The sequence below is a fragment of the Giraffa tippelskirchi genome, chromosome 5 (genome assembly GCF_054371585.1).
Source record: "Giraffa tippelskirchi isolate mGirTip1 chromosome 5, T2T-mGirTip1v1.2.pri, whole genome shotgun sequence".
NCBI classification, from domain to species: domain Eukaryota; kingdom Metazoa; phylum Chordata; class Mammalia; order Artiodactyla; family Giraffidae; genus Giraffa; species Giraffa tippelskirchi.
Window position 1 is genome coordinate 94,039,482 of NC_137279.1, and position 26,449 is coordinate 94,065,930.

Here is a 26,449-nt window from a genome sequence, read left to right on the forward strand (position 1 = left end):
TAGATGGAGGACGGGGGTTAGGTGAAGGATGGGGTGCTGGTCGGAGGATGGCTAAAGTCCTGCCAGCCCCACTTACTCACGGTGGCAGCGGCGACACTCCAGTCTATCTTAGAGCAGCTGGGATCGACAGCCAGGAGGGCTGGGGCTGCCCCGTTCGGGGTGAGGGGGAGGCCGGGGGGCCGAGGGGGCCGGAGGCCGGGACGAGTGCAATATTGGCGGGGGAAAGAACAACACTGCACCGCGTCCCGTCCCTCCCGCCCGCCCGGGGCCCGGAATCCCGCTCTCCACCGCTGGAAGCCGGACCAGCCCGAGAACCCGGGACGCGCTGGGGAGTTGGGTTCATCTTGGAGGCCAGAGAGTCTTGGCGCCCGGAAGAGGGTGAAGGGGGTGGTAAGAGGAGGGAGAAAGGGAGAAGGGGAGACCGCGATATCCCGGAAGGCCGCTTTCCGACGCCCGGGCGTTGCGCGCGCTTGCTCTTTAAATACTCAGACTGCTAGGCGCGGAGCCGTCGCCATGGTGACGCGTGTCCCAGCAACCGAACTGAATGGCTATTGCCTGGCAACGCCCGGAGTTGAAGTTTTGGGGCCGCCCACCTAGATACTCGCGCTTTCTCTAGCCTGCGGGGACGAGGAGGGGGCTTCCCCGCCTCTTCGGCTAGCTCCTCTGCGCAATGACGTAACGCCCCCAGCCCCGAGCCCGCCCCCGGGTCCCGCCGCTGCACAAAGCCGCGCCAAGTCGGCGGAGCCGCGCGGGCCTGCGAGCTGTGGTCCTGCTCCTTCGGCTTCCCTCCAATCCCGCCGCACCTAAGTGTTCTTAAAGTTCATTTCGCAATCTGTGTTCTTTGGGGCTAACAATTGTTTCCTAATGCGGACGTAATTGCTTCAGTCGGTCCAGACTGCAATCCAGGACCCCCGGATGGGGCCCGATAAGCTCCACGTGCGCCGCTGTGGCCCCAAACACTCCTCGGTCCCACATGTTTCTGCCCTTCAAAGTATAACTTGGTCTTCCCAAATCACGCACCATATACTGTTTTGCACCACCCCCACCACCTTGTGTGTACCTGCCCCAAACGCCACTCCGCTCTCCAAAGGATAGTTTCGTGCCCCTAAATACCATCTGTCGCCCCACCTATTCTCTGCTTCCTAAATGCGTAACTAATCTGCCCCATTCCACCTCCCACATTCCGATGTCCTCGCCCAAATACCTGGGTGCCCCTTCCACATAACTCAGGACCCCACCCACTTAGCGCCATTTCCTCCAGACAGCGCCGCGACAGGTCTGAGTCCCCTCCTAAAACCCCCAACCCCTCCATCGATGATACAGTGTGTTCCTCCCCTTCTCTGTCCAAGCCACTGCCTCTCCTGGCCAGGGCCTTCTCTCTCCAGTCTCTCTCTGCCCCCAGTTAGGCAGTGCCACCAACCTCCTCTCCCCTGACCCGGGTAGCCCCTCAGCCCTCTTGGGCAGGCCGGGTGAAGCTCCCGGTGACCGCTAGAGGGCGGGAGAGCCCGGCCAGCGAGCCGCCGCTACCTGGTGGATTCGGGGAAAGGAGAGACCCTAGGGTTTCGTGGAATTTCGTATTTCTCTAAGTGGAAATTTCTTCCCCCGCCCCCTTCTCGAGAGAAAGTCAAGGAAGGAACTTGGGCTGCTGGAAAGTCTGGCAGGGGCGGGGACTCTGGGTTTCGGGGTAGAACCGTGTACGGAACTGGACAGGGAGAGGTTAGAAGGGTGGGGCTCCTCCGGGAAGTAGCTGGGGGAAGGGGCCCAAAACTAGCACCGAGTTTACTCATTGTTGAGCCTTCCCTTCCTTTCTCAGCCCCCAGAGTGGGACTCCAAGCGACCCAGTGAGAATGGGACAATGGTGTGGAGGACCCACAGGGCCGGCCTTGGGCTAGGACTTTGACCTAGTCCAATTTCTCTGTCACTTTTCTCACCAAGGCTGTTGTCCTAGGGCTAAAATAGGACCATGGGGACCCAGGTCAGGTTCCAGATTTCCTCCACCACCTCTGGAGCCAGGGAGTGGTTGGTGAAAAGGGGGAGGCCAGTTAGAAAACAAACAGGTTGTCAGAGAGTTGAGTGATTGAAGCCCACATACCTTGTTTGAGGGTCCAGAAATGGTTGGGGAGGAGGAGGAAGAGGTTGGAGGCAGGGAAAGGGGGAGGGGGTGGAGCTTTGTCACCTGTCACCTGCTCTGGCTGAGCCTAGGGCGGGCGGGGGACCGGTATAAAGCAGCAGGCGCCTGTGTCCGCTCCACCTCGTGGGCAGCTCCGGCCTGAGTTTGTTCTGTCCCCTCCCCACCACTTCGCCACCACCATGACACGGGACATCCAGGCCCCTTTCCTCTTCCTGCTGCTGCTGTTCCAAGTGCTTACAGGTGAGGGGCACAAGGTGGGGAGGGGGCTGCCCTGCTCCTGTGGTCTTCCCAACTTTCTGTGGGTTTTGCTTCCTGGGAGATGGCATCCAAGAGGCAGAAGTTGCATACAGGGGTGGCCTAGTCTCTGCCAGAAGAAAGAATAAAGCAGTGAGGCTAAGGAAAACCTGAGAAGAGACCCCACACACATACCTGGAAGAGAGTGGGTGCCAGGAGCAGGCATATGTCCTGAAGAGAAGTCTGGAGGGGTTGGGGGTGGAATCAAGAGAGGCAAATCTTAGGAGTGGAAAAGCCCACAGTCCAGGAGCAGACAGATATGGGAAGAGAGAGAGAGGTTGCCAGCCGGGAAGGAGAAAGCGAGCTGACTCAGGGGCCCACTCCCCAAATCCTCCTGGCATTACTTCCCCAGATGCCGGAAAATGTATTTTCTCCTTATGCTGATTTGTCCCCCAACCATACTCTGTAACCTCGATTTCTTACAGCTACCACTGTCACTACCCTGACAACCTCTGACCCCATAAGCCCCAAAAGAACTCTACAGGTTTTCAGTACACAAAGCAGCCCAATGTCCAGTCCCACTAAAGAAACTTCTTAGAGCACAAGCACCCACTTACTCACAGCCAGCAGCCCTAACCCCAGCCCATCTGCCTCTCCAGGCCATGAAGGCGCCTCGACTTCAACCAGCAGCCCTGCCCCAGGCACGGCTTCCTCTCCAGGCCATGACGGCACCTCAACTCCAACCAGCAGCCCTGCCCCAAGCCCGGCTGCCTCTGCAGGCCAGGACAGCCCCTCGACTCCAACCAGCAGCCCTGCCCCAAGCATAGCTGCCTCTCCAGGCCACAACAGCGCCTTGACTCCAACCAGCAGCCCTGCTCCAAGCCCGGCTGCCTCTCCAGGCCACGACGGCGCCTCGAATTCGACCAGCAGCCCTGCCCCAAGCCCGGCTGCCTCTCCAGGCCACGACGGCACCTCGACTCCAACCAGCAGCCCTACCCCAAGCCCGGCTGCCTCTCCAGGCCAGGATGGCGCCTCGACTCCAACCAGCAGCCCTGCCCCAAGCACGGCTGCCTCTGCAGGTCAGGTGGGCCCCTCAACTCCGACTAGCAGCCCTGCCCCAAGCCCGGCTGCCTCTCCAGGCCACGACGGCACCTCGACTCCAACCAGCAGCCCTGCCCCAAGCCCGGCTGCCTCTGCAGAGCAGGACAGCCCCTCAACTCCAACCAGCAGCCCTGCCCCAAGCCTTGCTGCCTCTCCAGGCCACGACGACACCTCGACTCCAACCAGCAGCCCTACCCCAAGCCCAGCTGCCTCTCTAGGCCACGATGGCGCCTCGACTCCAACCAGCAGCCCTGCCCCAAGCCCTGCTGCCTCTGCAGGCCAGGACGGCCCCTCAACTCCAACCAGCAGCCCTGCCCCAAGCCCGGCTGCCTCTGCAGGCCACGACGGCACCTCGACTCCAACCAGCAGCCCTACCCCAAGCCCGGCTGCCTCTCTAGGCCACGATGGAGCCTCGACTCCAACCAGCAGCCCTGCCCCAAGCCCTGCTGCCTCTGCAGGCCAGGACGGCCCCTCAACTCCAACCAGCAGCCCTGCCCCAAGCACGGCTTCCTCTCCAGGCCATGACGGCACCTTGACTCCAGCCAGCAGCCCTGCCCCAAGCCCGGCTGCCTCTCCAGGCCACGACGGCACCTCGACTCCAACCAGCAGCCCTGCCCCAAGCCCGGCTGCCTCTCCAGGCCACGACGGAACCTCGACTCCAACCAGCAGCCCTGCCCCAAGCCCGGCTGCCTCTGCAGGCCACGACGGCGCCTCGACTCCAACCAGCAGCCCTGCTCCAAGCACGGCTGCCTCTCCAGGCCACGACGGCGCCTCGACTTCGACCAGCAGCCCTGCCCCAAGCCCGGCTGCCTCTCCAGGCCACGACGGCACCTCGACTCCAACCAGCAGCCCTGCCCCAAGCCCGGCTGCCTCTGCAGAGCAGGACAGCCCCTCAACTCCAACCAGCAGCCCTGCCCCAAGCCTTGCTGCCTCTCCAGGCCACGACGGCACCTCGACTCCAACCAGCAGCCCTACCCCAAGCCCAGCTGCCTCTCTAGGCCACGATGGCGCCTCGACTCCAACCAGCAGCCCTGCCCCAAGCCCTGCTGCCTCTGCAGGCCAGGACGGCCCCTCAACTCCAACCAGCAGCCCTGCCCCAAGCCCGGCTGCCTCTCCAGGCCATGACGGCACCTCGACTCCAACCAGCAGCCCTGCCCCAAGCCCGGCTGCCTCTGCAGGCCAGGACAGCCCCTCAACTCCAACCAGCAGCCCTGCCCCAAGCCTTGCTGCCTCTCCAGGCCACGACGACACCTCGACTCCAACCAGCAGCCCTACCCCAAGCCCAGCTGCCTCTCTAGGCCACGATGGCGCCTCGACTCCAACCAGCAGCCCTGCGCCAAGCCCTGCTGCCTCTGCAGGCCAGGACGGCCCCTCAACTCCAACCAGCAGCCCTGCCCCAAGCCCGGCTGCCTCTTCAGGCCACGACGGCACCTCGACTCCAACCAGCAGCCCTACCCCAAGCCCGGCTGCCTCTCTAGGCCACGATGGCGCCTCGACTCCAACCAGCAGCCCTGCCCCAAGCCCTGCTGCCTCTGCAGGCCAGGACGGCCCCTCAACTCCAACCAGCAGCCCTGCCCCAAGCACGGCTTCCTCTCCAGGCCATGACGGCACCTTGACTCCAGCCAGCAGCCCTGCCACAAGCCCGGCTGCCTCTGCAGGCCAGGACGGCCCCTCGACTCCAACCAGCAGCCCTGCCCCAAGCATAGCTGCCTCTCCAGGCCACGACGGCGCCTCGACTTCGACCAGCAGCCCTGCCCCAAGCCCGGCTGCCTCTCCAGGCCACGACGGCACCTCGACTCCAACCAGCAGTCCTGCCCCAAGCATAGCTGCCTCTCCAGGCCACGACAGCGCCTTGACTCCAACCAGCAGCCCTGCTCCAAGCACGGCTGCCTCTCCAGGCCAGGATGGCGCCTCGACTTCGACCAGCAGCCCTGCCCCAAGCCCGGCTGCCTCTCCAGGCCACGACGGCACCTCGACTCCAACCAGCAGCCCTGCCCCAAGCCCGGCTGCCTCTGCAGGCCACGACAGCGCCTTGACTCCAACCAGCAGCCCTGCTCCAAGCACGGCTGCCTCTCCAGGCCACGACGGCGCCTCGACTTCGACCAGCAGCCCTGCCCCAAGCCCGGCTGCCTCTCCAGGCCACGACGGCACCTCGACTCCAACCAGCAGCCCTGCCCCAAGCCCGGCTGCCTCTGCAGGCCAGGACGGCCCCTCAACTCCAACCAGCAGCCCTGCCCCAAGCACGGCTTCCTCTCCAGGCCATGACGGCACCTCGACTCCAACCAGCAGCCCTGCCCCAAGCCCGGCTGCCTCTCCAGGCCACGACGGCACCTCGACTCCAACCAGCAGCCCTGCCCCAAGCCCGGCTGCCTCTGCAGGCCACGACAGCGCCTTGACTCCAACCAGCAGCCCTGCTCCAAGCACGGCTGCCTCTCCAGGCCACGACGGCGCCTCAACTTCGACCAGCAGCCCTGCCCCAAGCCCGGCTGCCTCTCCAGGCCACGACGGCACCTCGACTCCAACCAGCAGCCCTGCCCCAAGCCCGGCTGCCTCTGCAGGCCAGGACAGCCCCTCAACTCCAACCAGCAGCCCTGCCCCAAGCCTTGCTGCCTCTCCAGGCCACGACGGCACCTCGACTCCAACCAGCAGCCCTACCCCAAGCCCAGCTGCCTCTCTAGGCCACGATGGCGCCTCGACTCCAACCAGCAGCCCTGCCCCAAGCCCTGCTGCCTCTGCAGGCCAGGACGGCCCCTCAACTCCAACCAGCAGCCCTGCCCCAAGCACGGCTTCCTCTCCAGGCCATGACGGCACCTCGACTCCAACCAGCAGCCCTGCCCCAAGCCCGGCTGCCTCTGCAGGCCAGGACAGCCCCTCGACTCCAACCAGCAGCCCTGCCCCAAGCACGGCTGCCTCTGCAGGTCAGGTGGGCCCCTCAACTCCGACTAGCAGCCCTGCCCCAAGCCCGGCTGCCTCTCCAGGCCACGACGGCACCTCGACTCCAACCAGCAGCCCTGCCCCAAGCCCGGCTGCCTCTGCAGGCCAGGACAGCCCCTCAACTCCGACTAGCAGCCCTGCTCCAAGCCCGGCTGCCTCTGCAGGCCAGGTGGGCCCCTCAACTCCGACCAGCAGCCCTGCCCCAAGCCCGGCTGCCTCTCCAGGCCACGACGGCACCTCGACTCCAACCAGCAGCCCTGCCCCAAGCACGGCTTCCTCTCCAGGCCATGACGGCACCTCGACTCCAACCAGCAGTGACACCTCGTCCGTGACCACCAGCTCTATGTCAGGCTCCATGGTCACTTCAGCACACAAGGGCACCTCATCCAGGGCTACCATGACTCCAGTCAGCAAGGGCACTCCGTCCTCAGTTCCCAGCTCTGAAACTGCTACCACTGCTGCCAGCCACATTACCAGGACAACTGCCAGCAGCACTAGCCCTAGCACAGTACTTTCCACCTCCTCCAATCCTAAGACTTCTCAGCAGATGCCTGATAGGGTCTTCCTGCTCTTCCTGTCTTTTCACATTACAAATCTCCAGTTTAACTCTTCCCTGGAAAATCCCCAAACCAGCTACTATCAGGAGCTGCAGAGAAGCATTTCGGAATTGGTGAGTAGTTGCCTTTCCTCTAACATGCACCCTCCACCCCCGAAGCAGCCTTCACAACTCTTTGAGGCCCTTGCATCAAATCTTAGTTCTTTCCCTCTTGCCCCAGGTTTTGCAGATTTATAAACAGGAGAATTTTCTGGGCCTCGTAGAGATCAAGTTCAGGTACAGTTCTGGGTGTGGACTCTGTGGGACTGGTGGATGTTGTCATGACTGTGGGGAGGATGTACTGGCCCAGAAACTGGGACCCATGGCTGAGTTCCCCATTTCTTTGTAACCAGGCCAGGATCTGTGGTGGCAGAATTAACTCTGGCCTTCCGAGAGGGTACCAGTGCTGAACAGGTGAAGGCACAGCTCCGTGAGCTTCAAGAAAATGCAGCCAAATATAACCTGACCATCAGTGGAGTTAGTGGTGAGGCCAGTTCCCCAGCTGCGAGCCAGCACCACCTTGCCCGGGACCCTCTCTCTCCAGCATCTGGGTCCCTGCTTTTTCTCTTGGAGCTGGCAGGGGGAGAATCACCTCCTTTAGGAGATGGCTCTGACCACTGCTTTTCCTTTCAGTGCGTGATACTCCATTTCCTTCCTCTGCCCAGCCTGGGTCTGGGGTGCCCGGTTGGGGCATTGCCCTGCTGGTGCTGGTCTGTGTTCTGGTTGCACTGGCCATCATCTATCTCATTGCCCTGGTAAGTGTTCAGTCCCTAGCCCTGAGCAGAGTCCCCCTGCTGGAAGGAACCACACATTCCCCATAACCTCCTGTCTCCCCAGGTTGTATGTCAGTGCAGACGAAAGAAATGTGAGCAGCTGGACATCTTTCCAACTCTAGATGCCTACCATCCTATGACCGAGTACTCCGCCTACCACACCCATGGGCGCTATGTGCCCCCTGGCAGTACCAACCGGAGCCCCTATGAGGAGGTGAGGGAGGCAGGGGTGGCAGGGGGCGAGGCTTTGTCTGGGCAGTGGTTCTGAAAGGTACTGGGCAAACCTAAAGAACTTAGAAGAACTGACATGAAATAAGCAGTGAGGGACTGACAAGGCTGGGGTCGAGGTCAGAGGGGTTCTGTGGGAAAGGCTTAGGGAAGAAGGGGGACCTCAGGAGGGTGTGCCCCCCACAACCAGCATTCCCAGAAGAGCATTCACTGCTTGACTGAACTGGGATGCCCAGAGGTGACATGAATGGGGCACTGCACCCAGGGGAACCCTACATGGAAGGAGCACCTTGCCCCAGCTTGTCTCCTAAGAATGGAGGGTAGATTGGGAAAGGCTGGTGCGGAGGAGGGGCTCTCTGAATTGGGAAAGAAGTCTCACCAAGCCAGGTGAGCCTGGGTGCAAGGTGGGGAGGCACAGACCCTGTCTTCCTTCTTTCTGCCTTTCCCTCCGTGACTTAGTAAATAATTACTTTGCCATCTGGGGCTGAAAGGCCACTCCAAGTGGGGGAAGGGAGAGTTTCCTTTTCCTGACTTTTCCTCTGCCTGGGGACTTCCTTCTTCCAGTTTTGCAGAAACACATACACCTCCTTGGGCTGGAGGAGCAGAGAATGGAGGGAGAAAGGGTCAGGAGGGGAAAGCACAGGGTGCTGAGAGCCAAGGGGAGGGAGTGAACCGGAGCAGGAGGAGGAGGGGGAGTGGCCCTGTTTACAGTCATCTGGCCTGGTGGTGGTGACCAGCAGGTGCTCTCTCCGGATTAACCCTTTGAAAGCTAGTCAGGCTCCTGGACCATTCACACCATCTTGGGGTGCCATCCAGGGACTCTGGGGAGGAAGGTTGTCCCAGGAAAGCCTCTGCCGCTCATCCCGGGTCTCTTCTGCCCCTACCTAGGTTTCTGCAGGCAACGGTGGCAGCAACCTCTCTTATACGAACCTGGCAGCCACTTCCGCCAACTTGTAGGGACACGTTGTCTGCTGAGAGTCCAGCCAGTACTGGCTGCCTCCCTGGAATTCTTCACTTCTGGGGACCCTCGCCCCCAACTCTGTTCTGGGCTAGTGAGCTGGGCATTCAGGTGGGCTGCTCACATCCTCCCTCACAGGACCCACCAAGTCCCCTAACACATCTTTGCCCTGGTGAAGCCCACCTGAGCCCCTGGGGACATGCCAGAGGCACGGGCTCCCAGGAGGACTGGTTGGAATGGTTGAAAATGGGAGTGGGAACGTGAACATGGCTGAATAAAACGCGGGCCTCCTCCGCGCCCACTACCAGCTTCTGATCTGTTGTCTGTGACCTGTGGATGGGTGAGGGGCAGTCAAAATGTGTGTGTGTGTGGTGGGGAGGTCTGGAAGAGACCTCTGGGAGAGGAGGGGAAGGGAGAAGGCCAGAGGAGTGGGGTTCATTTGAGAAGCAGGAGGCTAGAGAGGAGATGACATTGGAGTGCAGGCGGAAGGACCCCTGTCACCTCTCCTGCATGGCTGGCAGGGCACGAGGAAGGAGGAAACAAAAGCCTGAGGCTCCAGCAGCCAGCATGACCCAGCTCTGCCCGCCTGAGAGCCGGGCTCGCTCCTGCCCCCGGGCCTGGATTTCACTCCCGTGCCCTCCTCTCCCCTTGGCATGGTGCCCTCAGGCGGCTCTATTCTTAGCTGTCCGGGTGTGAAGTAAGTCCTAAGGTGGCAGAGTCAACAGGGCCACGATAAGGTCCGTGTCAGATCCAGGGCCTGGCGCCAGACTGCCCCACCTGCCTACTGGCTCTGGGGTCTACTACCTAGTGCCCCAGGGATGGGGAAATAGTTCTGGTTCTGATGTCAAAGGCTTCCCAGATGGCTCAGTGGTAAAGAACCGGCCTGCCAACGTAGTAGATACAAGACTCAGGTTCGATCTCTAGGTTGGGAAGATCCCCTGGAGAAGGGAAATGGCAACCCACTCCAGTCTTCTTGCCTGGGAAATTCCATGGACGGAGGAGCCTGGCGGGCTACAGTCCTCGGGGTCACAGGGAGTCAAACATGACTGAGCACGCACACACTTCCTGACTGACACACTGATGCCAAAAGCTCAGCTTCTCTATCCACCGGGACTGAATCGAATCTCTGAGACAGAGTTTTAGGTGAAGTAGAAAAGAATAGCTTTATTGTGTTGCCAGGTGAAGGCGGCCACAGTGGGCTAATGCCCTCAAAACCATATGTCCCAAGTTGGAGAAGATTTACAGTAATTGCTCAAAGAGCACATGATCAGCTCATGGACATTTTTCTGATGGGTTAGTGGTGAGGTAGCTGGAATTCAGCATTATCAACCTTCAGAACCAGCTGCTCTGTGGTCTACATACCATCTTTAACTTTTCCCACCTGCAAGGGATATCAGTTTCTACAAAACAGCTCAAAGATATTGTGAACATCCATTGATGGAGAAACAGGGTGTTGCTCAAGGCTGTTTTTGACTGTTTCTCTCTGGTCTCCCATTGCTCCTTTCCCTAATTAACAACTGCTTGAATCTGCCCCTTGGAACTCAGGGAAGGTCATGGAGGCTGAATGAAGGCTGTTTCCTATAATCCAAGAAATGGGGGAACATAGAAAGGCCTTGTGCCAGGAGCCCCTGATCTCTCTGGGCCCAGACAAGGGGATGGCACCCTAAGTCACATTCCTGCAGGGCTCCGCCCAGACACCCCATGGGGGTGGTGGTGGTGGGAGGGTGGGCATCTGATGCAAGCAGCCACCAGAGCGATGTGCCCCCTGGTGGCCATAGTCGGTTTGGACCTGGGCTGGGCACAGGTGTGGCAGAAGACTGGGGAGCACAGGGCTTGGGGACCTCCTTCCCTCAGGCACCAGCTCTACCGCGCACCCCTGCTCTGAGAAATAGCAGGGAACCCTCCATCCCCTTGGCCTGCCACATCCAGCACAGAAGCTAAGAGGAAAGGGCTCCGGGAAGGCAGACATCACAGGAAGGCCTGGCATCACAGTTTATTGTTTATAAACCATGAAAATAACAGCTGTTGCTTGGCACAGGCCTAGCAGTGCTCACCGCAAAGGGGCAGCAGCAGGCACCAGAGGCCTTGCCAGGCCCAACCCAGTGGGGACACTCAACCTCAGCTGGGACCCCAAGGGAGACTTGGCACGTTGGCATGGGTGCGGGACAGGTTAAAGCATGCAAGGGGGAGAAGAGGTGGGTAAAAGGCATGCGGCTGGGGGTACAGGGACCCAAATAAATAAAGCAGGATGAGAGGGTCCCTTTCCCTCACCAAAAAGTGCCTGGGCACTGTCCAGCCAAAAAGCCTCTCTGCCCCAAGGCTGCAGTTCAGCATGGATGGGGCAGGGAGCTTGGCAGGGCGGAGGGCAGAGCTGGGGAGCATGCCCAGTGTTCCGGGTGCCTTCCCTCCCAATCAGCCTGGGGAGGAGCACAGGACAGGGGTGGGGTAGGGGCTCTCTCCATGATCTGGGCAAGATGCCAAGGGCAGGGGCAGAGACCTGGTGGGGGTAGGAACCTGGATTAACAGGCAATAGGGAGAATGGGGGACATCCAGAGAGGTGAGCAGAGGAGAGTCCCTTGGTCAAGAAAGGCTCTGGGAAGACACAGATAGGGGAAGGGACAGGATCACGTGGGAGGAAGAGCTTGAGGGAGAAGCTGCCAGAGAAATAACCCGGCTGCAGGAGGCGTGGAGGGCCAGGGCCCAGTAGAGGCCCCGGAGGGTCAGTCCAGCTTGGCGAAGCCCCCAATGGTGACCTTCCTCTCAGGCTTAGTGCCCACGGGCTCCTGTAGCTGTACTGCGCCACCCCCGATGAAGCAAAAGGCAGGGCACACAGGTCCCGAGCAGTCCAGGGGGCACTCCAGGAGCCCTCGGAAGGACACGGCATCCAGGAAGGAAACGCGACCCCGCTCGTAGTCCAGGCAGATGCCCAGGCGGGGCGGCAGGGGCACTGTGCAGCTGGCCGCCGGGCCGTCCCTCCCTGTCAGCCCCGCATTCGAGCTGGCCCCGGCCCCCAGCAGGATCTTGCCCATGCCGATGGTCAGGAAAGCGAAGGGTGGCGACGCCTCCACGGTGGCGTCCTCGGCACCACTGTCGTGTCCACTGTCCGGGTCGTACCTGCAGGAATGGGTGTTGGGTAGAAGAATGTTGGGGGGAGGGTAGATGGTACCCAAGGGCTGAGATGTTGGGAGGATGGAATGTTGGGGAGCAAGCAGTTCCAAGGATTGATTTGAGGGCATTGAGAAGAAAACACATTGAAGAGACAGGGCTGGGGGTTTGGTTTGGTGAGAATGGGGAAAGGCAAGTACATTGGCCAGAGAGGTGGGGGAAGGGGAGAAAAGACAGGGTATGGCTCACGCACACCGAAGAAAGGCAGTGCTTCCAATGCAGGCAAGTGGTGAAGAAAATGGTGCTGGGATATCGTGTTGGGAGAGGGTTTTGAGGGTTAGAGAATCTTGGAAGGATGAAGGGTTAGCAGTGGGGAGGGGGGGAGCAGAGAAAACATGCTGGGAAGGGGGATGTTGGGAGAGAGATGAGGGCGGGTCAGTGTCTTAGACGAAGGATGTTGCGGGGATGCAGGTTGGGGATCACAAGTTTAGGAGGGAACTGATGTTGAAGAGAAGGCACTTCTGAAGAAATGGGGTATTGAGGGATAGCATGCTGAGGAGGAAGAAGAGCATGTGTGGGTGAGTGAAAAACAGGATGCTGGGGATGAGAGGGTAAGGAGATGGAAAGTTTAAGGGAAGAATTTGAGGAGGCTGAGAAAAGGTGTGGGTGAAGGAAGTACTGGAGAGAAAAAGCTTTGTGGTGGAAAGATGTTGGAAAAGGGGTGTGCGGGAGAAAGGACAAGGAGACTCGGCGAGATGGTGTGTTAGCTTGAGTGACGGATGGAGGGAAGTGGAGATGGCTTCCTTTTCTATTGTCCCATTCCCCAGTCACTCCAAAGATCAATCTCCAAAACGTTTTCACTGAGCCCACATTTCTCCTGACCACAGTTCCTCCAGCCTGGCTCACATTACTTCCTCCCGATCTCCTGCCAGCTCCATCCCAGCAAGTGTGTGCTCCCCTCGTCACTCCACCGTGTTCTCAGCTCCCCCACCCAGATCCCCAGAACCCCATACCTCCCAGAGGGGCCTGACCTGGGGCTGATCACATCGGGGGCACCCTGGAAGCTTTCCTGAAGCTTGCTCTCCAGCCCGACGCCCACCTTGACCAAGTAGGAGGCTGGGTCTACGGCGCAGGCCCAGTAGCTGCGGCCCTGGGTCACAGCCACATCGCCCAGGACCACGTCCACGCTCAGGTGGCAGCCTGTCAGCAGGCGCTCAGCAGCCAGCAGCAGGGGCAGCCCTGGGACACTCCTCACCGCTCGCTGGTCCTTGCTGATGGCCAGCCGCTCTCGGCTCGTGCCCCAGCGGCCATCCAGGAAGAAGTGCAGGACTGGAGTAGGGGAGGGTTGAGACAGAAGGAAGGACTTCAGGGACAAACTCTGGCACTGGGGACCTCGAGGGCTCAGCACGAGACACTGGGAGATTTCAGAACACGGAACCAGTTGCCAAGGGATGGACAGGGGGCTCTTGGGAACAGGGCCTGGAAAGCTGGACTGGGAAGCATAAGGGAAGGAGAAGGGGCATCCCAAGTGGTTGTGAGACCCCAGGAAGAGTTTTAGTGATGACTAGTGGGCATGGAAACCAGTCTCCCAGACTCAGCTGACTCACTCTGGCTGTCTCTTCTATTATGCCTATACTCCAGAGCCTCTGCTATTTTCTGGAGAGTCACTTGACCAACATTTATTGAGCCCTTGTGCTGTGCTGTGCTTAGTCACTCAGTTGTGTCCGACTCTTTGTGACCCCATCGACTATAGCCCGCCAGGCTCCTCAGACCATGGGATTCTCCAGGCAAGAATACTGGAGTGGGTTGCCATGCCCTCCTCCAGGAAATCTTCCCAACCCAGGTTTCGAAGCCAGGTCTCTCTCATTGCAGGCAGATTCTTTACGGTCTGAGCCACCAGGGAAGCCCTATTGAGCCCTTACCATAAGCCAAAACTCGGCTAAGACGTTACACATTAGCAAGTCACTTAATTCGCACAACAAGGCTATGGGGTAGGTGGTGTTACTATCCCTCCAGCGGAGGAACTGCAGGTTCAGAGAGGGTGAATAACTCACCCAAAGCCACGCAACTGGCAAGAGGCAGAGCTGGGATTTGAACCCAGGCAGTCTGGCTCCAGAGCTAGTGAGGATGACCCACTGTGTTATGCCATCTCTATGGGGCCCACCCAGCAGCAGCTGTCCGTGCCTGGCTCCCAGGTACCCAGGGCCCACTCACCGGGCGCGGGTGGCGTATGCAGGTGCACATCCTCACTGTACTCGCCGTAGCCGGCCTTGTTGCAGCCCCGGACACGCAGCACGTACACAGAGCCCGTGTCGGGGTTCTCCAGCAGGGCGCTGGTACCCCTCACCTCCTCCCGCCGCTGCCAGCGGGTGGGGCCTGGCTGGGCTGGCACGTCGGTGCGCCGGAACTCAATGGTGTAGTGCCAGGCAGGTGGTGAGTGGGGAGGCAGCCTCCAGCAGAGGAAGATCTGGTCGTAGGCAAAGGTGCGCTGGGTGTCGATGACCGGAGCCTCGGGCACTGTTGGAAGAGACAGCGGGGGTCAGTCATGGCCTGGCCACGGGCCTGGTGTGGAGGGTGGGCGGGAAAAGGGAAAGCAGCGGGAGCCGGGGGGGTGAGTGCGAGTGAGAGGGATCTGGGAAGACACCTGTCTGGGCCCTGGACGCGGGAAAAGGAGAGGCAGGTGGCCTGATGCCAGTCCTGGGCTGCCACTCCCTCAATCTGGGCCTCAGTTTCCTCCTCTGTCAAATGAAAGTATGAGATCACTTGTTGTCCTTTCTTTCTAGGATGCTTTTTAGTCTATGAATACAGAGGAGCCCCAGGGAAAGGCAGGTAACGGCCACTGGAGCCCACCCAGGCAAGAGGGCGCTGAACAGGAAAAAGAAACTGGTGCAAGAGAGATAGATGGGAGGAGAGGCAGCAGGCCAGGAAATGGGGACAGAGGGCAAGCCCAAGCTTGATGGCACGGGACAAGGTCAGGGGAAGAGAAGGACAGCCTAGAGGGCAAAGGTCATAAGGACAAAAGGTCAGAAAGGCAAGGATTAAGGCATCAGAGAGACAGAGGGCACTGGTCAGAGAAGAGGATGGTGGAGGAGGTCTGGTTAGGGCAGGAAAGAGAAGGAAGCCATGGGTGGGTAGCATGGGAGTGGCAGGGCAGGGCAGGGGACCTGGCAGAGGGGGCAGGACCCCCAGGGCAGGGCCGCTGACTTGCCTGGGGTGCTCCGGAGCAGAGTCCGCGGTGGCCACAGCCTACAAACAAAGAGAGGGAGAAGCAGCGCTGAGCGCGGTGGGACGGTGTGGCCGGGTGGGCTAGGTGGGCAGGACGGCTGGCCAGGCCGGGTGGGAGGCTTGGGAGTTAGTTCCCTGGTGGGCACTGCCCCCCGGGCCCGCTGCTGGGGAGGAAGGGAGGAAGGCTCTAATTGGACATGGGGCCTGGCCGTCTCCTCACCTCGCAGGAAATTAAGCTCTGTCAGCAGCTTCATCTCACGCCCCACATCCAGCTGGCAATGGCGGAAGGAGGAGCTGGCAGCTGGCCGGAATGTCTGGAGGGCCTCTGTGGCTCGGGCAATCCTGGGATGGGGGCAGGCAAGGGTCAGACTTCCCTGTAGCTCAGACGGTAAAGAATCTGCCCGCAATGCAGAAGACCTGGGTTCCATCCCTGGGTCGGGAAGATCCTCTGGAGAAGGGAATGGCAATCCACTCCAGTATTCTTGCCTGGAGAATCCCAAGGGCAGAGGAGCCTGGCGGGCTACAGTCTGTGGTGTCACAAAGAGTCGGACATGACTGAGCAACCAACACTACCAAGGGTCAGGCCCTGCTGTCTGGACCGCCGCCCTTTCCCTTGATTCTGCCGTGTCTGGCCCTAGAGCCTTGGTATCAGCTATGGGTCTCTTCCCTGTCCCTTTGGGCAAGAGCTGGTATCCATTTGGCCTGGTGAAAAGTCCTCAGGGCCCACTCTCCATTGGGCAGGACTCTCGACACTGCCTGATATGTGGGCTGCACCCATGATGCCCCTACCCTGCAGGAGCCTGTGACCCTGTGCCATGCCCCCTGAGTACCTGTTGTGCAGTTGTTTGGCTGCTTGCACAAAGCAAGGCTGGTCTGTTTCCTTAAGAACCTCCTGAGCGTAGCCCACCAGACCTGAGCCGTCCAGCAGGCTCCGGTGCTCCTGGATCTGGGTGCTGAGACGGGCCAGCCGTTCCTGCTGGCACTCCTCAATGGCCTGAAGCAGTGACGCCCGCTTCTCCTCCAGCACAGCCCCCAGCCCCCGCACCAGCTGGGACACCTCCTCCTTGGCCTGCTGACCACTCACCTGTCCAGAGAGCGACATTGACTGCCTTCTCCTTGAAGGCTGCATCTGCTCCAGCCTCCTGGGGCACCACACCATGGCTAGGATCACAAAGGATCTGGGGAAATCCTACCTACCCATTCGAATGGGACCAGGCTCATAGCTCCATGGTCTCCTATACACCCACAGAGGCTCAACTCCTGACCATTTGTGCTAATCTTCCTGGAGGCCCACACCATGATCCTGACTCCTTGAGGACTCCCCCAAATAAAAGAGGCCATGACTACACTATATCCACCTGGACCACACTAACGTCTACCAGCATCTGTGCCATCCTTATTGCCCTCCCCCACGTCAGCTGATTGAAGCAATCTGGCAAAAGGTATCAGAGCCATCGTCTCACCCTCCTTGGTTCAGGGATGTATGCCATCCCCAGCAGGCAGCTGAGCCTGAGGGCATCTGAGCTCCATCCCTAGGGCTTTTCAAGCTCTCCCTCTCCAGGGTGATAGACACCCTGTTTCCACTGTAGCCTTGGGTACCGCCTGGCCTGGGGCACTGCCATTTTTGACAACCTGGTTTAAGCAGAGCCTTGACACATCCACGGACCCCACATGGGTTTCCTGAGTTTGTGACCAGGTGACTGGGCTGTGCCCATCTCCACCCCCTTCCTGCTCCCACTCCCAGGCAGGGCCCAGGGCCCACCTCCATGCCCTCCCTCACCTCCGTGTGCCTCACGGTCTCCTCCAGCTCACAGATCTGGGTCTGTACTGTGTCCTGGTTTCCCAGGATGTATGTCAGGCTCTTTGTCAACTTGTCCTGAGGGGGAAAGAAAGGTGGGCATCACACCTGGCCCTGAAGAAGCCAGCAGTTCAGAGGCGATATGAGAGGGTGTGAGTGTGGGTTCGTCCTGGTGTTGAATGAGGCGGTCCTCACCTTGAGGGCCTGGTAGGCACCGAGCACTGGTGTGATTTTGTGGCCACTGTGGGTGCGCCGCACACGGCAGAGCTGGCATACCAGTCGTTGGCATGTCTTGCAGTAATGGGTCACCTCTTCCTTGTGATCTGGACACATTAGTCCCTAGGGACAGAAACAGCAAGGAAACAGTCAGCCAATGGCGTGTGTAAGGATGCTGACCTACCACAGGGCAGTTCCCTGCCCTTCCTCCCCTGGGCTGGCCCCAAGCTGGTGGAGGGGAGTTCAGATGTGGTGCTCCATGGTGCCACCTGGTGGTATACCCAGGCAATCAAGGAGAGCCTTTCCAGCAATCACCAGGTATTAGCCTTGCTCCTCCCTTCCTTTACATATGGCAATAACAATAATGGTGATAATCTCAGCTTTGTGGTTAATAATTAGCCATGTCTATCTTGTTTATTGCTGTAGCCCCAACACCTAGAATAGCACCAGGCACACAGGTACTTGATAAATATTGGTTCAATGAATGAATACGTAACAGACCTTTTCAGTGTATACAAATAACTTTCACAAACGTTATCTCAGGGATCCTCCCATCAACCCTGCAGGTATGGAGATTGCAGGGCAGATATATTACAAGCCTCATTCAGCAGATGAGATGGAGGCTCAAAGATGTTCAAAGATTTGTCCAGTGCCTTAATTGTTATAGAAAAAGGAGCTTGGCAATGGCAACCCTGTGGCCACCTCCTTTTGGAAGCCCACAGTGCCGGGCATGCCCTCCCACCCAGCACCACCATGCCCTCCCCCCCTTCCCAGGCCCTGCAAAGGCTGGCTCACCTTGGGGCGAAAGGAGAGGGTGGGCAGGGTGGGTTCATGCTGGGCCTTCTGGGTGCCCCAGGGATGGAAGAGCTTGAAGCACTCGTTGCAAAAGGTGGCACGGCACTCGGTACAGCCCTTGGTGGCCTCTAGTGGCGGGGGCTTGCACAGCTGGCACAGGATGGCGCCACCCACACTCACACTCTGGCGGTACCGCTCCACCACACGCTCCAGGGTCAGGTTCCGGAAAAGCCCCGCCAAGCCCCGCTCCCCCAGCTCCACATCACCCTGGCAGGCTGGGCACGGGAACATGATCACCTGGGGGTGCAGAGCACCTCGCTTCCGCCCGGGGTATGTCCCAAAGCCTGTGGATGGGCCAGGAAGTATGGAGGTGAAAATTACAGCTGGCTCAGGGTGGGGGAAGTCTGTTCAGTTAAAGAATTAATTTTTACTGTTCCAGAGCTCAGCTCTTAGCAGAGCCTGGATGGGAAGGACCCCTTGAAAAACAGACAGGAGCCCCTGGCCAGGGATGGATCCCTTCCATCTTTCTGATGGACATCCCAGCATCCCCATCCCAACCCCATGGGTGCCAGCCCCACCTGACTTAAGCAGCCGGTCCAAGCGGTCTGGTTTGGGGAGAGTTCTGCGGGAGAGGCGAGGGCTTCGGGTGGATGGGGTGGAGGCAGGAGAAGTGGGCTCAGAGCTGGGGTCCCCACCATAGCCTATGTAGCCCTGCTGGCCCAGCACTTCCCGGGCACAGGCCTGGCACACGTTGTGGGTACAGGGCAGCACCAGTGGCTGCTTATACATTTCTTGACACACTGGGCACAGCAGTTCCTTCTCCATGTTCTTCATGCTCGTCTGTGGAGGGACCAGGAGGTTGGATCAGAGCTTGGCCACCTGGGTATATCTCAACCGGCACCTCAACTGCATTTAAAGACCCAAGGGGTCTTGGAAATGAGGAAGAAAAACTACAAGGGACCCGACAAGCTATGGATTTTTCCCCAGCATCAGCCTTGGCCTGGTTCACAGGCCTTCCAATTCCCTGTCTCCAGCATGCTTCCCTCCTGCAGAGCTACAGATCTAAGGAGGAGAGATGGCTGGAGCTCAGGTCTCCCCAGTCTCAAGCCCCACCCCCTTGACTGTCCCAGTCTCAGCCAGACCTACAGCCGCTCTCACCTGGCCTTTGCCCCCATCCCCCCATCTCCCGGCAGCCTGCCCCAAGCACATCTCTCAAGGACACCGCCCATTCTGCAGCTCGGTGCAGAGCCTCCCCCTAACCACCCCCACCCCCCGCTTCTCTGGCATCCCCCTTCCCCTCCTCCCCCGCGTGACTTCTTATAACCAGGCTCTCTCCAGCCTCCTGCTCACCCTGTCTGTCCTCCTGCGGTGGCTCCGGCCTGCAGCCACCTTCGCCTCCATTGCCCATCACTAACCCATCTAGCTCCTCCTAACCCAAACAATTTTGCCCCCCACCATCCGGCTCTCCTGCTGCCAACCCAGGCATAACCCGGCCTGTCGCAACCCCTCCCGAGGTAGGGTAGAAACGAGCGCCCCGCCTATTTGCCCCCTCCCCACCGGAAGTACCCCTCCCTTTTTCGGTGGCGGGGGTCCTCAGGCTATGCCCCACCCCCCACACCTCACCTTGGTCCCTCTCTTCGCAGCCATCCCGGTCAGGGGCGCAGCTGACACAAAGGAGGGAGGGACAGGGAGGGAGGGGGAAGGAAGTGGTGGGGGGGAGCAGGGTTGGCACCGCCCCTGGGAGAGCCGGGCACGGGTTGCCATGACAACCGCAGGCTCGGAGGCAGCCCTGAGTGGGGGTGCGGTGGGGTGGGGTCTCGCGAAGGGGTCCAATTTGGAAACTGCACCCTGGGGCGGCTCCTTCCTCGCCCCCGACCTGTTCTCAGTTTTCTTGGAAAATACCCAATCTCACTCACGCCCCCTCATAGCATAGCCCCGTTGCCCTGCAACCCCAACCTCGGTGCATGGCTGGAGGCTACCCCAAGCCACCCGCTGTATCCAGGCAGCTCCATGTTCCTTACACCCCAGCGGATGGACGCCTTCACAGCATTCACCTCCGGGCTGCCCCCGGGATTACCCTCATACTTGCATCCCGATCCTCCCAGTCCTTTCTGCCATCGACAACCCCCTGTCTACATCCCAGCATCTTGCGGGACCCCCACCTGTTCGAGGTCCCGGCCTGCCCCGGACCCCTATGCTCCCCCCCTTCCCCTCGACCCCACCTTAACTCACACTGATGCGGACCAGTGCATCCATGATAGAAGTGAAGGTTTGCATATCCTCACCCTCAGCCATGGCCCTAGCATGCCCGCCCGCCCCCGGGTGCCCGATCCCGGCTGCGGCTGCGAACCCCGGGCTTAATGCAGGAGCCCGGTGGGGATGTGGGGAGGGGTGAGGGTGAGATGTCACTGCGCATGCTCCAGGGACCAGCATCTAACAGCGCCCGTCGAGGTAGGAGGTGGGAAATACTTTTCCCCACGTGGTTCTCAGAAGGCGGTCGGGTAGGGGGGCAGTAGTTAGGTAACGTGGAATGGTATTTGAGGGGGAGCCATTTCTTATGTTCGAATTCTTCATTGGCTTCTAATCTTACTCATAGAAAGCGTAAGGATAGTTTTAGAGAAAGATAGACCCTAGGATGGAAAGACTAGATTTTGGTTTGGGCAAGAGTCCACTGGCGATATCAAGGCAGTGTTCATGGGGGGGGGGTAGTTTTGTCGAACAGGCTGACATAATTGACAAAGAAGACAGAAGCAGTCCATGGGCCCGGTGATTTTAAGAGTTAAGTGCAGCTTGCACTGAGAGGCAGCAGATGCTCTGGGTGCGGGGAAGAGCCGGGGACCAGGGTGGTGGCCAAGGATGCTCCTGGACGCAATATTTCCTCCCTTCAGGAAGAGGGCGCTGCATTCAGGCGCTGAGGGGGAGAAAGAGGAAGGCGTAAGGGAGAAACAAGGCCACGTTAGGGCCTGACGCATGCGCACAGCCAACCGTCCCCGGTTCGGCTCTCCTGGACAGAAGCGTGGATTGGACCCAAGGGCATGATGGGTAACGGGACCAAAGGGATCCCCTCTACCCCCCTAACCCGGGCGGACTAGTAGGGGTCGGAATTGGGGCGGGCCAGCTTTCCTGGTCCTCTCCCCACAGAGCTGACGTGTCCTCGGTTCCAGGCGATGGGCATTTCCACGGGGCGGGAGGGTTCGGGGCTTCCGGAAGTGAGGAATTCCTGGGGGGTCGCCGCGAGGTGCGGGGAGTTGGGGAGGGTGGCTGCAGTCCCCAGAGTGCTTGGAATTGATCGGGCTCTCGAACTCCCGGACCTGATGAATATGCCTGCGGCTCCTACAGGGAGGGCTGGGCCTGACTCTCCGTCTCTTCTCTCCCCTGCTCCAGTGGTGGGTACAGGCACGTCGCTGGCGCTTTCCTCCCTCCTGTCCCTGCTGCTCTTCGCTGGGATGCAGATGTATAGTCGCCAGCTGGCCTCCACCGAGTGGCTCACCATCCAGGGCGGCCTGCTTGGTTCCGGCCTTTTCGTCTTCTCTCTCACAGTATCCTCTCTGCGGGGGAGTGGGCAGAGTTGTTTGAGGGTAGGAAGGGTGGAGGGTCACGCAGGCTTGTACCCTTCCCGTTAACCCGCACATCTCAGCCCCTATGGCACCACCGACTCCTTAACTCCCTCAACCCAGGCCTTCAATAATCTGGAGAATCTTGTCTTTGGCAAAGGATTCCAAGCAAAGATCTTCCCTGAGAGTAAGTGAAAATTGGAGGTTGAGTATTTGAACCCTTTCTTGTAACCCTCACCTCTAATCTCCTCCAACACTGTGCTGAACTTCCAGGTGCTTAGACAGTAAAGGTTGTTGAGAAGGAGGAACTATGTGTACTAAGACTGTCTGAAAACAGATGACACTTTTGGATACAGTACTTTTTACTCCTGGAATTGGAGCTAGGAGAAAGGGCTTCTGGAAGCAAGAAACTTATTTGCTTTCTGGCCAGTTTCTGGGGAGGGTTTGAGGGAACAGGCAGGTCTGGGCCTCTAATGAATATATCCAAGGAGGGTGTTCTTTGTTTCCACCAGAAAAAGAAGGGCTAAATTCATTGAAGGGTTCCAAGGTGACATGGACCCAATACTAGTGAATTGTATTTGTTTGAGATGATTGTGAAGAGCCTAAAGTATTAGATAACACCAGCTTTCTGTGTCAGCAGGAATCCTCACCAAAGTAGAGTAACTGTTAGATTGTTTTTTCCATTTGAAAAGATCCTTGTTATTGCTCATGTAATCAAGAATTGATTTAGTTAAGTGTGGAGAATTAAGTTCATAAAGCAAATTAGGCGTCGGCCAGATCACCTAAGGATGCCACATGCCCCAAATTGATAGCAGATGCCATCTCCTGTGAAGCCTTCACCTGTCACTGTGGCCCTCATTTCTTCACCCTCCCTACCTCTTGCCCCCTTCACCTGGCCCCTATGCAGGCTTCAGAGCTCCTTCCATACAGCAGCTTCAGAACGTCTCTCTGTTAGGTTTTGTTTTTGTGTGTGTTATCTTCATTTGCTTCTGAAAGAAGCCTCTGTCGTGAGGCAAGCTGCTTGACCCTCTTCACCTGCCCTCCTCAGCTGGGCAGGTGGGATTGCCCTTGCTATCTGCCCTCCCACCTTCTCTCTAGTCCTACTATAGCTGTCTGGAGATCCTTTTCTGCCCCCATGGGTGTGTGTGTCCAGACACTCTGCTCTCCACTTTATGTCCAGGGAGTGAGACCCTCACTTCCAGCACTGGCCAGCCAGTTTAGTAAATTGATCCCCTTTGGCTGGCTTCTGTTGAAAAGGCCGTGACCCTCCTCGTCAAATGCAAGCATGCCTTACCCTTCAGACTCTGCTGTCATCTTTCCTTTTTACTGGAGGCAAGCCAGGATAGGGAAGTTATGTGATATCTGGGGCAGAGCTGGAAATGAGAATGCATCTCATACTTCCATGTCCTGGGTATCAATAAGGCCATCTGATGTCCTCCTGCTGTCATGCCTTACCTCTCCAAGCAGGTCCCCCAAGATTCAGAGAGCCCCAGATTTCTCCTAGACCCTACATATGAATGCCTGGTGTTTCCATTCTGACCACCACCCTCCTTGTCACCTCTTGCCTCCCCAGTTCTCCTCTGTCTCCTGTTGGCTCTCTTTGCATCAGGCCTCATCCACAGAGTCTGTGTCACCACTTGGTAAGTGCCTAACAGCTGGATAAGGGGTGTAACATCCTGTCCTTTGGCACTTGACCCTCTTGTGATGGTTCCAGACTTTCCCATACCTCCCTCCCCCTCTGTTCTCCCTCCTATCCCCTTCCCCGTTTTCCTAAACCTGAGCCTAGATTCTTTCCCTCATGCTGGTGTCTGCTCTAGGAGGCACCAGGCTGGCAGCGTGCCCACTAATGCCATGACTTTTTTTCTTCACCCTGTAGCTTCATCTTCTCCATGGTTGGTCTGTACTACATCAACAAGATCTCTTCCACTCTGTACCAGGCAACAGCTCCAGTCCTCACACCAGCCAAGGTTACTGGCAAAGGCAAAAAGAGAAATTGACCCTGCATGTCTAATAAAGTTGATTCTTTGTAGCTCAGAGCTGTGATACGCTGTGGGCCTCTCCTGCCCATGCGTGTACATGGGTGTGTGCAGAATGCTGGGGCAGATGGGTACCTGCTGCTTTCAGTCCTTGGGGATGGAAGGGCTTTCCTTCCTCCAAGGTTCATTTTTACCAACTGTTTATTGAGTGCCATCAGTGCCAGGCACTTTGCCAGGCACTGGAGTGGCATATGCTTGTGTAAGAGTCTCATGGAAGAAAAGTGTGAGAATGATCTGCAGTCTTGCCCTTTGGGAAAAGAGGTGAAGACTGCAATGCAGGAGGGCCTGCTCATCGGAGCTGGAATAGATCTTGAAACAGAGGAGTAAGGGAGGGAAAGGCCCCTCACCCCTGCATCTCTTCATGGGGTTCCATTTGCACCTCTGGGGGCTTTGTTATTCCAGCTCTCCACGCTGAGCAAACGAGCCCTCTGGCCCTTCTGCTCCAAGTCTGCAAGTGGGAATTCCCTACTGAGGTTACCCTCCTATACCTATGTGTTCTCCAGCATGGACGTATGCCTGTGTTTAGAAAGACTCCCAGGTTGATCACTGTCTCTATCCTCTTTGGTCTGAGTGCCTTCATTTTCTTCCTGTCTTGTAACCAAAGGACTAGGAAACATCTTAAGTTTTAATAATAGCAAAGTATATAAAATGATGGGACAAGGCCACCAACCTTGGAGCCAGCCTGAATGGAAGTGAGGGAATGTGACTTCTCAGGTCTTATTTTGTCCATGCTGTGCCATGAGGAGTGTCTCTCTAACCAGAGTGTCTGTCCTTTGGAGCACCTAGGCACCCTCCCTCTTGGGTGGTGTGGGCTTTAGGGTGCTTACTGTGCCTTGGTCAGCTTGATATTCTCCACAGAGCCTGATGATGGGCAGTGAGGACTAGAGGGTTGGTTGAATGAAAGAACCTGCCCTCCTGATGATGGGCAGTGAGGACTAGAGGGTTGGTTGAATGAAAGAACCTGCCCTCCTGGAATAGAAAATTCAATATATGGGATGTGCCTGAGTTAGGGAATGAGACCCAGTGAAGGTGAAGAAGTGAGTCAAAGGAACTCTGGTCCAGGATTAGACATCCCCACCCTCCCCATTTGTAGCCAGAATCCAGACCCTTTCACCTCTGTCTCTGCTGCTGCTGCCGCCAAGTCGCTTCAGTCGTGTCTGACTCTGTGCGACCCCATAGACGGCAGCCCACCAGGCTCCGCTGTCCCTGGGATACTCCAGGCAAGAATACTGGAGTGGGTTGCCATTTCCTTCTCCAGTGCATGAAAAGGAAAAGTGAAAGTGAGGTCGCTCAGTCGTGTCCGACTTAGCGACCCCATGGGCTGTAGCCTACCAGGCTCCTCTGTCCATGGGATTTTCCAGGCAAGAGAACTGGAGTGGGGTGCCATTGCCTCTGTCTCTAGGCTGAGGGAATACTATGCAGTTTGCCCAGGTTACCTGCAGAGGGCGCCACAAGCTCATGTCTTCCTCCTGGAGACTGTCAACACTCACCTACAAGTTGGCATTGAGGGCTTAGAGAGTTCCTGCTGGGTCTTAGGGTTCTTGTTGAGTCTCTCCAGTGGAAGCCAACTTTTGGAGGAACATGAAAGACTGGCTAAAATCTGAATCAAGTCTCCTTGCTCCTGGCTGTGAGTGGAGGCAAAGACAGTTCATTGGAAACCAGAGGCTTCCTGAGGAGGAATGGTAGCCCTAGGCTTTGACTTACCTAGGGATGGGGGGGGGGGGTTACCATATGTGGGGCCCTTGGGGAGAAGAAATGGTGCCCCAAAAGGGTCCTGGACCTGCAGGAAGCTGGGTTGGTTCTAGGTCTCAGTCTGTCAAACCTTGGCTTTCTCCTGTCCTGGAGTGGGCAGAAGGCCAGGTGCCAGCCCAGGTGAGCACCAACAAGGTAGGGAGTCCGGCCACCTGGGGGCATCATACCTTCCAAGATGAGAGCTGGGGCCAGGTTACTGGAGGTTGGGGAGGAGCCCAAGCAGGTGCCAGGACAATGCCAAGGGATCTGGGCACCTGCTGCCACCCACTGCATAGGCCTCAGGGACAGTATGTGGCCAGGAATAATGATCCGTTCCTCAGGGAATGGGTGCATTTATCAGGCAGGCTGGCGCCGACATCAGCTCTCCACCCAGCCTGTCCCTGGGGTGCCTCGCCGGCTGCCTGCACCTGACCTACCAATTAACCCTAGTAGGGGTATCCCAGCCATCTAACACTATCATTAAATAAGGGGGTGTGAGGCCATCAGAGCTTCTGGAGACCTGAAGGTGAGAAGGGCAAAGGTGCTAACCTCTTGGCCCCAGGACGCCTGGGGCTCTGCTCCACCCTGGAGGCTGGAGGCCTAGGGGAGAGAGGGGCGGTCTACCCCGGAGGACCGGGGAAAGCCAGATGTTTCCTCCTGCTCCCTCACACGTGGCCCTGACACCCGCTGCCTGCTCCGGAAACAGGAGTAAATAACAGGGGTGGGCTCCTGTCCCAGAGATGGACTCCTTGGGACAGGAGGTAATGCCACCTAAGAAGAGGGTGGTGGGAAGGTGAGATGAGGGGGCTCCCCAGCCCAGGCAGAGGCTGGAACCCCCTAGAACTGATACTGGCAGGAGGGGACGCCTGGCATTTAGGGCATGTCGAGGGTCAGCAGGGAAGAGGGCGCCCAGGGCAGGCAGGGAGGGGGAGTCTGCGCCAGGCCTTGGCTCCAGCCCTTTCCGGACCTTATTGTCCTTGGTGAGAACAGGACACGGTCCTGTTCCCACTGCCCAGCCCCCCCAGCTCTGCTCCC

General features: G+C 58.5%; 3 protein-coding genes and 1 long non-coding RNA gene across 14 annotated transcripts in view; 2 read left to right on the plus strand and 2 right to left on the minus strand.

The window, feature by feature from the left end:
- The window catches only part of LOC145507611 (uncharacterized), a 1,356-nt gene extending 577 nt beyond the window's left edge, over positions 1–779 (minus strand). The window contains exon 1 of one of the 2 annotated variants that reach the window (XR_014054972.1): positions 81–779. This is a non-coding gene — a long non-coding RNA (uncharacterized LOC145507611). Of the gene's footprint in view, positions 1–76 lie in introns of both variants that reach the window. The other variant, XR_014054973.1, reaches the window with a different exon arrangement.
- MUC1 (mucin 1, cell surface associated) lies at positions 606–9,261 on the plus strand. Of its 3 annotated transcripts, XM_081494203.1 has the most exons (8): positions 718–2,371; positions 3,025–6,324; positions 6,445–7,070; positions 7,177–7,232; positions 7,349–7,479; positions 7,629–7,750; positions 7,833–7,982; positions 8,885–9,261. In XM_081494203.1, the coding sequence occupies exons 1-8, from the start codon at positions 2,311–2,313 to the stop codon at positions 8,951–8,953; spliced, it is 4,515 nt and encodes a 1,504-aa protein (XP_081350329.1). In that variant the 5' UTR covers positions 718–2,310; the 3' UTR covers positions 8,954–9,261. The 3 variants fall into 3 exon arrangements, with proteins under 3 accessions (XP_081350328.1, XP_081350329.1, XP_081350330.1); XM_081494202.1 differs by having other exon boundaries at positions 606–2,371; positions 3,025–7,070; XM_081494204.1 differs by lacking the exons at positions 7,177–7,232; positions 7,349–7,479; positions 7,629–7,750 and having other exon boundaries at positions 3,025–7,070.
- A 1,671-nt stretch (positions 9,262–10,932) lies between these two features.
- On the minus strand, positions 10,933–20,451 carry TRIM46 (tripartite motif containing 46). 6 transcript variants are annotated; one of them, XM_081494263.1, is made up of 11 exons: positions 20,326–20,388; positions 19,064–19,147; positions 18,672–18,933; positions 18,094–18,437; positions 17,278–17,421; positions 17,065–17,160; positions 16,115–16,368; positions 15,505–15,626; positions 14,274–14,576; positions 13,091–13,388; positions 10,933–12,068 (listed from the first exon to the last, which is right to left on the minus strand). In XM_081494263.1, the coding sequence occupies exons 1-11, from the start codon at positions 20,386–20,388 to the stop codon at positions 11,675–11,677; spliced, it is 2,364 nt and encodes a 787-aa protein (XP_081350389.1). In that variant the 3' UTR covers positions 10,933–11,674. The 6 variants fall into 6 exon arrangements, with proteins under 6 accessions (XP_081350389.1, XP_081350390.1, XP_081350393.1 ...); XM_081494264.1 differs by lacking the exon at positions 19,064–19,147 and having other exon boundaries at positions 20,326–20,451; XM_081494267.1 differs by lacking the exon at positions 19,064–19,147 and having other exon boundaries at positions 13,159–13,388; positions 20,326–20,440.
- A 49-nt stretch (positions 20,452–20,500) lies between these two features.
- KRTCAP2 (keratinocyte associated protein 2) lies at positions 20,501–23,681 on the plus strand. Of its 3 annotated transcripts, XM_081494476.1 has the most exons (6): positions 20,501–20,544; positions 20,982–21,135; positions 21,478–21,632; positions 21,771–21,834; positions 23,221–23,287; positions 23,524–23,681. In XM_081494476.1, the coding sequence occupies exons 2-6, from the start codon at positions 21,129–21,131 to the stop codon at positions 23,642–23,644; spliced, it is 414 nt and encodes a 137-aa protein (XP_081350602.1). In that variant the 5' UTR covers positions 20,501–20,544; positions 20,982–21,128; the 3' UTR covers positions 23,645–23,681. The 3 variants fall into 3 exon arrangements, with proteins under 3 accessions (XP_081350602.1, XP_081350603.1, XP_081350604.1); XM_081494477.1 differs by lacking the exon at positions 20,501–20,544 and having other exon boundaries at positions 21,123–21,331; XM_081494478.1 differs by lacking the exon at positions 20,501–20,544 and having other exon boundaries at positions 21,123–21,250.
- Positions 23,682–26,449: the final 2,768 nt, after the last annotated feature.

Bases quoted from the DNA above. Each gene is read 5' to 3' on its own strand.
- MUC1 (XM_081494202.1), top strand. From the start codon at position 2,311: ATGACACGGGACATCCAGGCCCCTTTCCTCTTCCTGCTGCTGCTGTTC. The intron at 7,071-7,176 runs GTGAGTAGTTGC...CTCTTGCCCCAG, and splicing joins AGAGAAGCATTTCGGAATTG to GTTTTGCAGATTTATAAACA. The intron at 7,233-7,348 runs GTACAGTTCTGG...CTTTGTAACCAG, and splicing joins CTCGTAGAGATCAAGTTCAG to GCCAGGATCTGTGGTGGCAG.
- TRIM46 (XM_081494263.1), bottom strand. From the start codon at position 20,388: ATGGCTGAGGGTGAGGATATGCAAACCTTCACTTCTATCATGGATGCA. The intron at 18,934-19,063 runs GCTTGTCGGGTC...GTCCCTCCACAG, and splicing joins ATGCTGGGGAAAAATCCATA to ACGAGCATGAAGAACATGGA. The intron at 13,389-14,273 runs GTGAGTGGGCCC...CCCCTACTCCAG, and splicing joins GCATACGCCACCCGCGCCCG to TCCTGCACTTCTTCCTGGAT.
- KRTCAP2 (XM_081494476.1), top strand. The intron at 21,633-21,770 runs GTATCCTCTCTG...CCCTCAACCCAG, and splicing joins TTTTCGTCTTCTCTCTCACA to GCCTTCAATAATCTGGAGAA. The intron at 21,835-23,220 runs GTAAGTGAAAAT...TTGCCTCCCCAG, and splicing joins AGCAAAGATCTTCCCTGAGA to TTCTCCTCTGTCTCCTGTTG.